A 14706-nucleotide genomic window follows, 5' to 3' on the forward strand; every position below is an offset into this window, starting at 1 on the left:
TGGGGCCAAAGCTCTCTACTATATGCATATTAATTTACTTATTTCATATGGATCTTCTGTTTTGCTGTATTATGGCTTCATATTTATTATAAAATATAAAATAAAAGAAATTAAAATATTTTGAGGTAATATTCATTTTATACATTATATTAACACTGTAAAATTTACTACTATAGGGTGTGATTGTAAGTTTAGTTTATTTCAATACTTGACTCCAGATGACACTCAGGCCGCACACAGTCACAACACACATAAACTGCTGCTCGTTCAGGCCCTGGCTGGTTGTCGTACAGCACAAATCCACATTTTTAATACTGTCCTCAATGATTTCTGTGACCTCTTTTTACATCAGATTGGATTATTCTTGTATATCATGTTGTCGCTGACAAAGGACTCATTTTAGGCATTGAAGGCATGGAATTTCCATATTCTGTGTCTTTGCTCAGGCTCTTATCACAAATTCCCTAATGTATAGTCAGGGTTGAGGACCACCATGTAAGGAGCAACATGCTCTTCTAGGATCATTGCTTTGGGCCAAATGAACTCAAGGCCCTGCCTTAACTGTTCAAGCCCTTGAAGTAAATTATTTACTTCATGAATACTTTGGCATTTTTCACTGTTTTATTGTTTAAGCATGTTGTCTCTCGATTTTTTTTATCATGTTGACAATATGATCAAGCAATAAAGTTGTTTGATCATATCTTCTAACAATAAAAATGCTTGAGCGCCCTTTACCAGGAGTGTTATGAGTATATTTTACTTATAGCTATTTATTTTTTAAATTGAATTTATTGGGGTGACAGTGGTTCACAAAGCCATACAGGCTTCGAAGTGGACAGCTCAGTAGAACATCATCCATCCGCACTCTGCCTCGTGCGGGCATCTCCCCAAAGTTTCTTTCTGTTTAATATACATACACGTGTGCCTGTATTTTGTTCCCCGTTCTAAATTGTTTGTTTCTATATGTCTGTGTGTTTTTTGTTCTCAAATAGATCAAAATGAGTATCTGCAAAAATACAACCTAATGTTAACAATTAGAAAGAGTCGTATCTTAAAGATTCATATTATTGCCCATATTAAACCTTTTGGCATCAAAAATAAATTATATATGTATCATCTTCAAAGAAGAGATTTTTTCTGTTAGGGATTTGTGTTTTTACATAAGTAGGGTCATTTTGCATTAGAAGATCTAATCAATTTTTATCTCAATTTCTCACCTAAATGGGTTATGTTTTTAATTATCACTACTTAATAATATTGTCATATACTTATAATCATTTACTTTCATTTAATTCTCACAAATGGTCCCACAAGGTAGGATCAGTTGCTATACAGATGAGGAAATTTTTCACTTTACAGATGAGAAAATTGAGACATGAGCTCATAGTTTCTCTTCTTAACATAAATTCTAAATGATATCTAATTTCCAGTGTAAAGTTATTTCAAGGACATTGCTGCAATACCAAATGTAAAAAATAATTTTGTTTCATAGTTTGTATTAAATATATTTATTTTAATTCTTTAAAAACTGTTTACAGGCCAGATTATTTTTACATAATGTGAGTAACCAATATCCTTCATTCACTGATCCAGGCAGATTTGAAAATACAAGCCATATCAACTTCTGCTTTTTCACATTGTGGTCTCATGATATGACCAATGGGCTAGCAATTACTTTTTCTAAGATTGTTTACTCCCATACAATTTTTCTCAGGACGTGTTACTAGCATTTTGAGAGAGAATTCTCCTTTGTGCAGTTCAGATACCACTCATGCTTTTAGCATCCATCCTGGCCCTTACCCACTGAACAGAGGTAACGCCTTTTCCCACTCACAATTTGCAGTGCTCCCTAAGGGTCATTGAGAACCACTGAGCTAATGAAAGACAGATAAATCCCTGGCCCATGCAGCCAATGTCTCACATCAAATTACCTCACACCAGTAGGTAATAGTGTCTATTGTCCATCTGCTATATGTAATTGTTTGAAATTTTACCAGAGTAGGATTGCCAGAGTAACACAAAATTTCAGGATGCCCAGTTATCTTGTAACTCTGTATCAGAAACAGTGCAAAGCTAATGTCACATTCTGGTCTCTCTTTAACCCACTGAGTCAAGATCATTAGCAAACTGGAAATTCCAGTATCTGAGATTTGGAAAGAGGTGTTAAGTGACACATCTTATATGTTAAGCTTATAATGGCTTGTAATTTTTACTCTCATCAGGTAAAAATTTATGTTAACAAATAATTAGTCCACTGAATGTAAGTAAAGACAAAATACTCATGAAAAATTATATTTCTCCTGCTACAGTATTAGACATTATTTATTCTTCAGCTACAATATAATTAATTAATTAATTAATTCCACAATTACTTTTAAAAAAAAGCCAAAGAGAGTCAGCAACTTAATCAATAGGGCAACCAAAACTCAAAGTATACCATATCAAATATAAAAAAATTGTGAATTTAATTTCTTGTAGAATAAGAGATAAGGGAATTATAACAAAGAATAATTTCAGTTTTCCTGATTGAATTGAATGTGAAAACTTAGAGCAGTGATGTTTCATACAATCTCTATCGACATGACTGACCTTAAGGAGAAAATGATAAGGCATTATTATCACATAATATGATGTCTCAACTGAATGTACAACAGTTTCTCTATTTGTATGTTGATTTGTTTCGGATATTTTTTAAATGACAGTTCCTTAAGGAAAATATGCCACAGCAAATAAAAGATCTTTTAACCCATGGTAAAGAAACATAGTAAAGCCATTATAAATGATGCAGCAATTTTATGAAAATGAAAACTGCTATTAAATCTGACAGGCTGTCACAACCACAAGGAAAATAATAGATGTAATTATGGCAATAAAATTATATTTGTATTTAGTTTCTTTCAAGGAGTTAAAATAAAAGTATTTTCTAAGTTAACAGTTTGGAATAATGTTGGCAAAAATAGAAAAAACTCAGATAAACATCTCCAAATATAAAGCATATTAATATTATTTAGAGTCACTGCTCTACATGCTTTTGTTTTTCCTCAAATTTCCTTTAAGATAATTACATTTATATTCCTTTGGTTTCCTGTGCATAATTATGTTATATTTTTTTTCTGTGTGATTTAGTATTTTTAACTAGGCTTCCTATTACTTGGCTTCAATAAATCCATAATCAGCTAAAATTGGATTATTTTTGCTTTTCACAGCATATAATAAAGTTTGAATTTCCTGCAGTTATTTTCCCTGTTGAAAAATCACCATTTCTTTTGTAGCTGTAAATAAGAATGCTGTACAAATATGTGATATAATTATCTCCACCTGGTATTCAGTGCTGCGCCTTCATTATGGGCATTTTCTCAGACAGTGATGAAGCATTGCGCATGAACACATATTAGCTTTGAGCTCAGTGATAAATGCCCTATGCAGTAACAATGAAGAAATTAGTTTCACTATTCATCAAAAGTTACCCCAGAGCAATTTCTGGCTTAGGACTTGGCACTTTGGCTACACCGCTTAATGTTTAAGAAACATCAGCTCTGCTGGACAATTTCACTAAACCCCATGAAATCAACAACAAAACCAGTTTGTTCACAGTAGTACATGGTTTTCTTTCAATGGTGTCTTTAATCCAGCGTGCAATGAATAGAACTCGCCTATTAACACATTCTTTGTAACTTTGCTCTTTCATAAAGACACCTCTGAAGATCTAAGAAATGCTGGCCTCTCTTTAGTAACAAGTATCTTCATAGAAACCAGATATATAGAGTATGGCATACCAGATCCCTTTAATCCTAGACAAAGTTCAAAGAAGCTGCACATTGTGCCTTATTCGAAGTGTAAAATTTGTGTCAAGAAACAATCAAGTCTCTCCCAAACTAAAGGACTTGGGACAGGAAGGGGTAATAGGGGAGAGGGGAAGGGGGAAAAAATAAAAAAAAAAGGACTTGCTAAATCTGAGCCGGGGCGGAGAAATCTCGGAGGCGCACCCGTGAAAACAGCTGGCCCTGAGGGGGTTTCAGAGGGCCCAGAGAAGATGCTCGTCTCACAACAATCAGTGTAACTTGCTTTTAGTGCATTATCTTGATTTAAACTTATATCTACCATATCAATTACCAGTACTGCCCAGGTCCTGAATCCTACATATGTATTAAATTTTCTTCCGAATTATTTGTGTGGCTTTAAAGGTCATTGAAAACCCAAAATAATAATGCTACTACAATCCCAAGGTGCAGGGTTTCTAATTTATATTCAGAGAACAATCTCCCAAACAGGAAGTGGCTCGTTATTTACTTTTAGTCTATAGTGAAAAAAAATGTATCCTGGAAGTCAGCTATGTGATATCACTTTCCCTCTACAGGTCTCAGTTTGCTGATCTATAATGTGAGATTATTTTGACTGGATGATCTCTAAAGTTTTTTTTGTGTGTGTGCTCTGACATTCCTTCATTTTATGATTCATTATATAATTTTATAGATAAATTTCCTAGTGATTTGTGGGTTTTTTTGCTTCACAATGGCCATCTTAAAAATGGAAAAGCATGTGGTTCTACCATTGCAAACTCTCATGTCTTGTCCCAAATAGAAAAGTATCAGATTAAGAATAGTGTATGTTGTTTTTCTTCCTGCTTTTTCAAAAACATGCAATTACATAAGGTATAAAAGTTTTTTCTCATTTTAAGCATGAATACTAATATACCTAAAATAAAGCACTGTTTTTTCTAGCGCAGCATTAATTTCAGATACTATTGGGGCTGTATTCTGCATATCTGTAACTCATGTGGACATGAATTCTGCAAACAGAAAGCATCAATAACTTAAGAATGTACCTTGCCTTTGTCAAGTGTATGTTTAGAAATTTTATCTTAGTATTCTAATGCGTCTGAACTTTCTTTAATTGTAACTAAAGTACTTTTCAAAAAAACCTAGATTGCTTTTAAAATTTTGGGATGAAAATGCATTCCATTCCTTTTAATTTCATAACTTTGTTGTAAGGCTTAATGTCTTTGTTGATTGTAGGTTCTATTCCAATGAAATGATAAACAACTTTTCCAGAAAGGAAACTTTGATTAATGTCAATTTTTATCTCTTAAAAGGATCCTTCCCGGCCATTGGGGTGGAAACGTTTTGCCCCAGCTTCCTGAGGGCAGGGTTTTTAAACAGCATCCAGGCTCCGAATCCAGTGCCAGCGGAAGGATCACTACCCCCCAGGATTCCTGCTGGTAGGTATTTCCGGTGAAATTTTCTGCCACCATATACAGCAGTAGAACGGTGGTCACAGTTGATAGATCTACAATACAAAAATAAGTATTTCTAAGCCATATTGTTGAAAGAAATGCAAGTGGCTTTTTTTAAAGGCAGGAATCCCATTTATGATACCCAGTGCTTTGAAATGGTGTCAAGGAAGTGGAGGAAGCATCTGTGACCTGAACACCCAACTAGCACAGTGCTGCCTCTTCTTTAGGGCGAGTTTTTACATAGATAAAAACTGGAGCTTCAGGTCCCAAACTCGTAACTCAAGAATAAAACAAGGATGAACTTAAGTTACTATTGCCACTTAGAACTGGCCAGAAAAGATCACTTGAAACTGAGTATTATTAACAGAAAAAGTAATTCCATTTCTGGTGAGTTAAGATTTAACTAAAATTTCATTTCATAAAATAAAAATGATTTAATGAAAAGCCAAAAAGTAGCAAATTTGAAAGAAATTTTAGAAAAAAAATTAATGTCCTGTTCTCCCTAAAAATAACAACCTGACCAAAGCCATATTCTATCAATGAGAGAAACAAAATATAGAATGTGGAACATTTTAAAATGCAATTTTAAAGTTTAGTAAATCAGTTCATGGGTTATCCATGGTATTATTGTAATCACAAATTGTTTTTTCTCTGTCATTTTGTAAAATAACAAGGTGCCTCCCTCCCATGTGAAAGATGCAAACTTACTTTATACTTTATATGTCTTAACAAAATAGCATTAAGATATTGACTCTTGGGGTTTTTAACCATAATTCTTGTCCTTTTATCATAATCAGTAATTATACTGCAAATTATGGTGATGCCACCAACGTATTCAGGACGGCTGGCCCAGGTGGCAGTGTACTGAGAACATGTGAAAAGCCTGGGAAATCCAATGAAAACAAAATCCCAATATGCACATGTCTAGCAAAATTATACCAACAAAGCCCAAGATTCCAATGACAGTTGGACATTACATTGACATTGTTCTTTCACCTTTTAATTATATTTGTCTACTTCAAACATACAAAATGTTAACAAGCTATAAATATGCTTTGATGTCATTTGGTTTTGTGATTGGATAACTGCTGCCATGGTCTGACTCTGACCAACAGCACCACACCACCACAGTAAGGACCAAGATTGAGTGAATTGAAAATTAGCATTTTTAAATCTAAGGAGTGTTTGCCAACTTCTTCTCTCCCTAGAAATGAAAAGGAGATCAGTTGCACAGGAATTTTGTTGTTGTTGTTGTTGTTGTTGATGATGATATTGTTGTAAATATAAAATGTAGCTTTCATATATATTATTAATATCTCAGTGGTTGGAAATAGAAGAATAGATTATTTGATTTTAATGGCTTAACTCTTAACTTTCAATGACAGATCTTGTGGAATTAGGTATGTTTGGCAGAAATGACATAAGAAAGTTCAATTGTTACTTGACTTACTCAATTCAACATCACTGATTTTTAAAAAAAGTTGTTTTTTTAGCCCCTGAGAATGATAGAAGCAGTATTATATTTCTGTAACACATACACAGAAATCACTTTTCAGAGAGGGAACTAAAAGAACACTCTAGTATTCTATTCTTCTAGGCTTTATGCCAAATTCACCTCCAGCTTTCTTAGTAGAGAAAACTCAGTTCAGTGTTCATGACTTAACTATAAATCAGGTGTAACAAAATGGCTTCATAAAATGTTTATAGATCTAAGCTTGTTTCTGTTCCCCAAACTGAAATTAACTCACTTTTCCTAGCTAATATAACTCCTGTGAGTGATCCTTGTATGCTTTCTCCACTACTTTTCAGTAATGACTGCTGTGATTTCCGAGGTAATTTTTATCCTCTTCCATTTAACGATAGCTTATTTCCCAAGAATTCTCTTTATAATTTTTTGTAAAAAGGAATGAAGTCATAATCATGAGTTTTTATTGTTTCATATTTTTTAAAAACCCTAAAATATTTCTCTGCCATGCAGTAGCTGAACCAATGCCCTGGAAGGTTTGGATAGCAGTTCAAGGGCAGGAAGCAGTCCCCACCTGACCTCTACCATGGCACTGCAAACAGCCGGCCACAGGTTGATGTCCACTGGGCAATAATTAACTTGCTTTCTCCCAGTTGACTATATGTCACAGTACTTTGAGGATCCCTGAAAACATTTGCTGTATCCTTCAAGAATCACAAAACTTATCCTAATGACAATCCTAATTTAGTTCCCAGTTACTTATTTTAATCGGTTTTAAATGAGATAGATGTCTTGTATATAATAGTTTCTTCACATTCACATCACACTGTGCTATCAAGGAGTGATATTTTACAGCACTTAACTTTTTTTTACACTAACTTCAATATCAGAATTATTGAATCATGCGACCCAGAAAGCAGAAAAGCCTAAAATAAGTATTTATGTAACAGTTGTCAATTATTTATATTGTTTTCATTTGAACCTCTATATTCAGGGGTTTTGCATCCATGTATTCAACCAACTGCAGATGAAAGAAAAAAAAACACAGAAAGTTCCAAAAAGCAAAACTTGAATTTGCCACTCCCTGAGCACTGTGTTGAATTGATGTAAATGATGTGTAGGCGTACCCTGTTGTAGCCTATGTGCTACCTCGGTTATACGCACGTGCAACTCATTTTTTATGAGGGACTTCTGTGTCCTTGGATTTTGGTATCCTGGTTGTGGGCAAGGGACTGGAATCAATCCAGTGCAGATACCAAGAAACCACTCTATATAAACTTTCTCATTTTTAAAAATGTCTAGTAAAGGCTTATTATTCTTAGTTTCAGATAAAGAAAAACACCAGGAAATAATTGGCTGAAAGTTGAATAGCAAGTATATCCATATAATTTAATGCAATGTCTTTCATACAGTAGTCACCCAATAAAGTAAGAAAATCGCAGAAGAGAAGAGGGGAGAGCAAAAGGTGGAAAGTGAGGGGACAAGAGTGGAGAGAAGAGGAGATGGGGAGAGAGAGGAAAAATTAGAATGACATAACCGAAGTTATATTTTTAATATACACGTCCTTCTCACTGTATTCTTCCCTATTGAAATCAAATTCTACCCCTTGAAAACAATGAAAGTGCCTATTCTAAATATGTTATCAGGCATATACTCTTAAAAGATAAGCTTTTGCCCTGACTGGTCTAGCTCAGTGGATTGAGCCCAGGCCTGCGAACCAAAGGATCGCAGTTCGATTCCCAGTCAGGGCACATGCCTGGGTTGCAGGCCAGTTCTCAGCAGGGGACACATGAGAGGCAACCATACATTGATGTTTCTCTCCCTCTCTCTTTCCCTCCCCCTCTAAAGATAAATAAATAAAATCTTTTAAAAAAAGATAAGCTTTCTCTCTTTGCTATATCTAATTATTTCTTAATTTAATTCTGTAGTCAAACAGTACTTCAAAGTGGGGTAGAGAATTTCAGCATGACATTGACTACTCATTATACACAGGATCTTAGGCTGGTGACTCACCTTGTAACAGACTCTGCCTCTACCCAAAGTCTGTATGTTATTAAGGGTTTTACACGCTTAACATACACAAGTGAAAGCAGAGTAATAAAGTTTGTGAAAAATAAAATTATGCAATGATAATAATAAAGTAACATATGGACATTTCACTGATTAGGTTTTCTTTGTCACTTCACAATAACCACCTGACATTACAAGTGTCTTAAATTTACATAAGATCCAATATCACTATGTGTCTTAAAAACTAAACTTATTTATAAAATATAAAGGAATATTCATTACCTGATGATAAGTTAGAAAGTAATATCCTAGGTTGAGTATGATTTAGATCAACAAAATTCTAGCTTGCATTTTTCTGTCTGCTTGTGGGAGACTGAAAAATAACACTTTTCACAAATTAAGTCACTCGCGTATATAGATTGGATTCTTGGCCAAACTGAAATGTATGCTTTAAACTAACAAGCTTTATCAATTATAAGTGAAGTTTATGAAAGAGGAATCAGTGAAAACGGGCAGGATGTGGGATTTAGAAATGGGGAAATTCTGAATAAAGAAAATCAGTGTTGAAGATCTCTGTAGGACTTTCTTTCTGGTTAGTCTTGGCTGGTGACTGAGGAACAGTCCTTCTGAACCCCCATCTCAGCAGTTCTACCTGTGTCTTAAGTACAGTGCTGTGCATAGATCACCTCTTTTGACATGTTTACCTTTCAACACCCTTTCCATTGTACGGCACATATTAGGTTCAAAGTAAATAGCAAAGATGGAGTGAATAGTTGTCTTCACCTTATTGTCTTGTCAATACCTCTACCTACTCTGAGTCAAACGGCAGGGGAAATATGAACACATTGAGATTCAAAAATGAGATTTTCAAATACGTAGTATATAATAATGAAGTTTAATATTATTTCTTTACCCTTTGGAAAGAGATTTGGATGAGCCTTAACTTCAAATAGCCAGACCTTTTCATAGTCTCATCACTGTCCCCTGACTAGCAAAGTTGAGAAATGAATTCGCAATCCAGTTTTCTACAAACCAATAACAAATCCATCCAGACCATTTATATAGCAAAGAGCTTACCATGCTGAGCCAAGAATAAAATGTCTTCAAAGTCAATTTGATAATGATTATCAATATTTTCTTTATTACAGTTCATGTGAAATCTTATCTGATCTGGAGTCAGAGAAAATATCACATGCATTTTTATCAAGTCAAGTAATTTTTTTATTCAGAAGACATATAGTGTAGATGTTAGAAATAAGCCAGGAATGACAAATAATGTTGGAGCTCCAGAGACTCTAGGATCTAGTGGATATGAATATATTACCCGGTTTCAGTGCAGAAAAGCAATACCACAAATACGTGAGACTAGATGGCAGACTTTTGAGGAATGCATAATGAGTTAAGGAAAATAGGTGTGAAATCAATATGCCAAGGGAAATCAAATATGGAAAAGTTTATACCTTTTAAATACAATCAAACTGCAATGCACAAAAATCAAAGTAACTCATTTTAATTCTTTATATGTTCAGGCATTCTAAAAAAGTCAATAACTTTGTTTTAAGTTCACAATTTGACATTTGAAAATCACTTTTGACAAGACAACTTCTGTTGACTATAGTTCTTCTGAGGAGAGTAATTCTTTTTATATTTTTGCAGTGTATATGATAATTTACATATTTTATCTTTAACAAAATATTGTTGTAATGAATATATGTAAAAAGATAAGAGATGGTGGTTTACTTTTTAATAAAATTTTAGGGGAAAAATCTTCTTTCATTGGAAGGTGTATATTTTATACATTTCTACAATTGAGAATGTTGCCAATACCCTGAATGAGATGTACACATGTGAATGAGTGAATGTTTGCATGTACTACTGAAACCAAAAGCTAACTAAAAAAGGCCCTGGCTGGTGTAGCTCAGTGGATTGAGTGTGGGCCTCTGAACTGAAGGGATGCTGGTTCAATTCCCAGTCAGGGGACGTGCCTGGGTTGCAGGCCAGGTCCCCAGTGAGGGCACGCATGAAAGGCAACCACACATGGATGTTTCTCTCCCTCTCTTTCTTTTTCCCTTCCCTTGCCTCTAAAAAATAAATAAATAAAATCTTTTTTAAAAAAGCTAACTATAAAAGGAATAGGAAAATTGGATTAAATTTGCAAAGTATAGTCCTTCATAAATGATTCAAAATGTAAACTGTGGTAAAAAGAAAGACCTTCACCTGAATTTCTAACTCCCGGTTTCTTTATTTCTTTGCATTTGTGTGATTTCAAGCCCCAGTAGCCACTCAGTGCCCATCCGTGCAGTTCTCCCCTAGAGAACTCTCCTTTCCAAAAGTTTGTGCAGCTGCAGGCTTCAGAAGAGAACTCTGGAGAACTGTAATGATTAGAAACTAGATTGGGGACTCTGGGACCGGACTGGGCAGAAGACCAAGATTATTCTATTTCAGGACTCAGAAGAGGGGTGGAGAAGAGAGGGTCACTGATAAAATGACAAAGAGAACAGGCTCAGCCACAGAAGCACAAGGAAGGTGATGTGAGTGAGTGTATTTAGTGATAGAGCCTTAAGCAACCCCTTTAAAATACTTTTAACACTGTTAATGAAGGGTTAAACCACCATTTAAGAACACATCTGGGAATGTACTGATAGCTTCTAAAACAAGCACAAGAGGAGCTAGCGGGATAATGTCAAGCTTAAGACAACTTGAAGATACCAGTTGGAATAAAAAAAGTCAGGATGAGAACATTTACAAAATTGAAGGTACAATTTGAACCTTCAGACAACATTCAGTCTATTAAAAACAGTAATCTATTGCAGTTTTATGAGTTTAAGAAATCCTGTGAACAGATGGCCATAATGTTGGGGTATAGGTCGCGAATTCAGATTCCTTATGGATTATGCTTTCTTTCTTGGCCAAAAGTGACACAGACTCTCTTCTCTCAAAAAATGTATATGAAAAAAGACAAAAAATACCTTAAAACCCTTTGAATAATTTTTGATTTTTTACTAGTTCTTTTTACTTCTCTGTTATCAGACTCCAAGCAGTTTTAGCCTTTGACCTTAGCTATGCCTTCTTATGAACATAAACGTTTCTTTTGTCTTACAGCCTTGACTCCTTTCTAAATGTTTGCATACAATTTCAGAAGGTTTCTGGAACCCTGAATCTGCAAATGAAGAAAACTTGTGTTCCTAAAAAGTCAATGTTCTATATATAAAGCTATATTTAACTGACACAGTGAGCACTGTCATCTTTATGTAAGACTGGCGGTGCATTAAAAAAATACAGAGCTGCAGGATGCATTTGATATCAAGGTCTTCAACATTTACAAAGAGAATTTCTTTTTTTTTTTTTGTACTGCCAGAAAGACATGAAAAATCTTAAAAGAGCCTTTGAGTAATCTCCCAGTTTTTTCTAGTTCTTTTTACTTCTCTATTTTCACATTCTTTAAATAGTCTTAGCCTTTGGCCTTACTCCGCCTTCCCGCCTTCCGACTAGCACAAGTGCTTCTTTTATCTTCCTATCATTTGAATAAGCTTGAATCTTAAAAATCTGGATCTTACATATATGACTGCTTAAATTCTCAATTGAGAACATATCTATTCCCTAGAGATCTTGCTTTATTATTATAAACTGGGCTGTCTATTTTGGTCCTACTCAAAGACACTACCAACACGTTCAAAAGATTTACCCAAGAGTATTTTTTCTCCCAAAGAAATATTCTAAAAACTTTACATGGCTTTCTAAACTAACTGAGTATCCATGAGAATCAGTATTTAGTCTTTGCGCTGGTAGGGATTGCCGTGTCAATGTGTTTTCTCGTAAATTGGAAACATTACAAGAAATTGAACTACTCAAATGCCTCGTCCCCTTTGGGGAACCACACTGACTCCCACAGGGCAGCATGCATGAGTGGCCTTGTGAGCTGCTGGGTCACTTAGGAACATGAGTGAGGTGGGGACAGACCACCCCTGTTCCAATTATGTCTCCTGTCAGCATTCGCTCTTCTACCTTATAAGAAGAAGCACAGTGGAAGTTGCCCTATGGCACAATCATGGTTTTTCCCCGTTCTGTTCACAGAGGTCATACAGGGAGTGTATTTAGCAAAATTGAATTAAAAAGTAGAAATTATACTCCTTACAAGAGTTTCAGAAAAGACTAAAATATAACATTTTTCATGGAAGAAAAAAAGGAAACTAGTTAGTAGTTTAATTTATATCATGTGTATGATTCATTTAACAAACATTTTCTCCATTATAATTAAAGTTTCGCCATAAATAACCTGTGTAGTTAAGACACATCAACTATGGCCTGTCTGGTTAGTTCTTAATTTTTTTAATTTCCTTTTGATTATTGCATGATACAAAAGACCTAAAAGCTGAATATTTTATCATTTCTGTAACCATAACACACTTTTGAAGCCAGAAGCAAAGCAGAGCATTTGAAGCACTTCTGGAAAATACAATATTTTTACTTTCTCCAAAAGCTTCAGAACTCTTTTCTAAGACATTTGGGATATGTTAGTAGTTTTCCCAGTGTCTTTCCCAGAGGTTTTGTAGAAATATATCACATGTTACTCCTAAAGTTCCCATGTATGACTTTTAAACCTGAAATTTCAACCCATAAAATTCGGTCTGTTTAATCCTTTTATATGAATATTAAGGATAATTAAAAATAAATTGACTCGTAAAGGAACCTTAAAATCATTATCATCAACTGATATTGGAAGATGAGGAAAGCAAAATCTAAAGTTTCTTCTCAGCAAACTTCCTTAGCACATATTTCCTATTTATGTAGAATACTAGAGGGCTTTCTGGGGCTTTCAAATTCTAGAACTTCTCAAAGACAAAACAAAGGCAAAACAGTGCCAGTCCATCATGCCTTTCCAGGATGTGTTTCTAAGATAAGGCATTGAGATTTAGGGTAATACATTATGTTCTCCAGATTACAGATGGAGCCAAGTATTATTCGGATGAGTAACAACATGGCCAAGCACTCAGACCCAGGCCAGATTGCCTGGCTCCAAGCCCAAGCTCTGCCGATTGCACACTGTGTGTCTGGACAAGTCGCTTGAACTCTCAGTACATTGGTAACCTTATCTGCTCAATTGAACCAGTAATTATACTCTCCACATGGGTTTATGTGAGGACTAAATGAGTTAACACACGTAAAACCCTTAGAAAAGTGCCTAGTACATTGAGGAACATATTTTTTAAGTCAGTTATTATTATATCTGTACTAATTAGAGTATCTATTTTTAAATTATCTACCACAAACGGTTTTCATACAATGAACAAAGGCAGCATAAAATTATTTCACATACAGTTTAATTTGGTTTTGAACTTAGACATCATATAGTTTTTTAAGTCATGAGAATTCTCTGATATTTTTTAATATTTTATTGTTTATTATATTTTTTCTATTATCATTTATCCCCCTTATAGCCTCTTCTACCTCCACCTACCTCCTGTCCCCACATACTGATATGTTTTGTTCATTGCCACCTAGTGGTATTTAAACTATTGATTATTGCATAATCAGTTATATCTTTTATAATAATCAGAAAGCAAAAAAATCAAAAATCAATTTCAAAAAATGACTTTAATTTGATCATTATCATTATATGACTTTTAGTTTTTATCTTTTTTTAATTGTTATTCAAATATAGTTGTCTCCATTTTCCCCCATCGCTCCTTATAATATAAATGTAATATGAAATCAGGAAAGCCATTTTTTAATGTGATTAAAAATTCATGTGATTAAAATTTTGCAATATGGTTAGTATCTTATAGTGATGACACATTCCCACATCAGGCATCTCTGGCAATTTCTTTGTCATTGAGACACTCCTAATTAAGAAGAAATCTTTTCACCCCAATGATAATTTTCAGTGGAAAGAAAGACAGTACTGAGCGTGATGAAAGTAATGGCTGCAGATGACATGCCACTGCTCCCTAGAATTGGCAGGAAAGCTGTGTTCCCCATCTTTAGCCTCACTCCTTCT

General features: G+C 34.5%; 1 protein-coding gene across 2 annotated transcripts in view; it reads left to right on the forward strand.

Annotated features, from left to right (window-relative positions):
- Positions 1–14706, forward strand: part of EPHA6 (EPH receptor A6) — a 911975-nt gene that overhangs the window by 736977 nt on the left and 160292 nt on the right. For both annotated transcript variants that reach the window (XM_037132782.2, XM_037132783.2), the window contains exon 12: positions 5093–5218. In XM_037132782.2, the coding sequence (XP_036988677.2) occupies positions 5093–5218 (126 nt within the window). The remainder of the gene's footprint in view (positions 1–5092; positions 5219–14706) is intronic.

Source organism: Artibeus jamaicensis, unplaced genomic scaffold, assembly GCF_021234435.1.
Source record: "Artibeus jamaicensis isolate MK-2021 breed Jamaican fruit bat unplaced genomic scaffold, CSHL_Jam_final contig_3206, whole genome shotgun sequence".
In the NCBI taxonomy this organism is placed as follows: domain Eukaryota; kingdom Metazoa; phylum Chordata; class Mammalia; order Chiroptera; family Phyllostomidae; genus Artibeus; species Artibeus jamaicensis.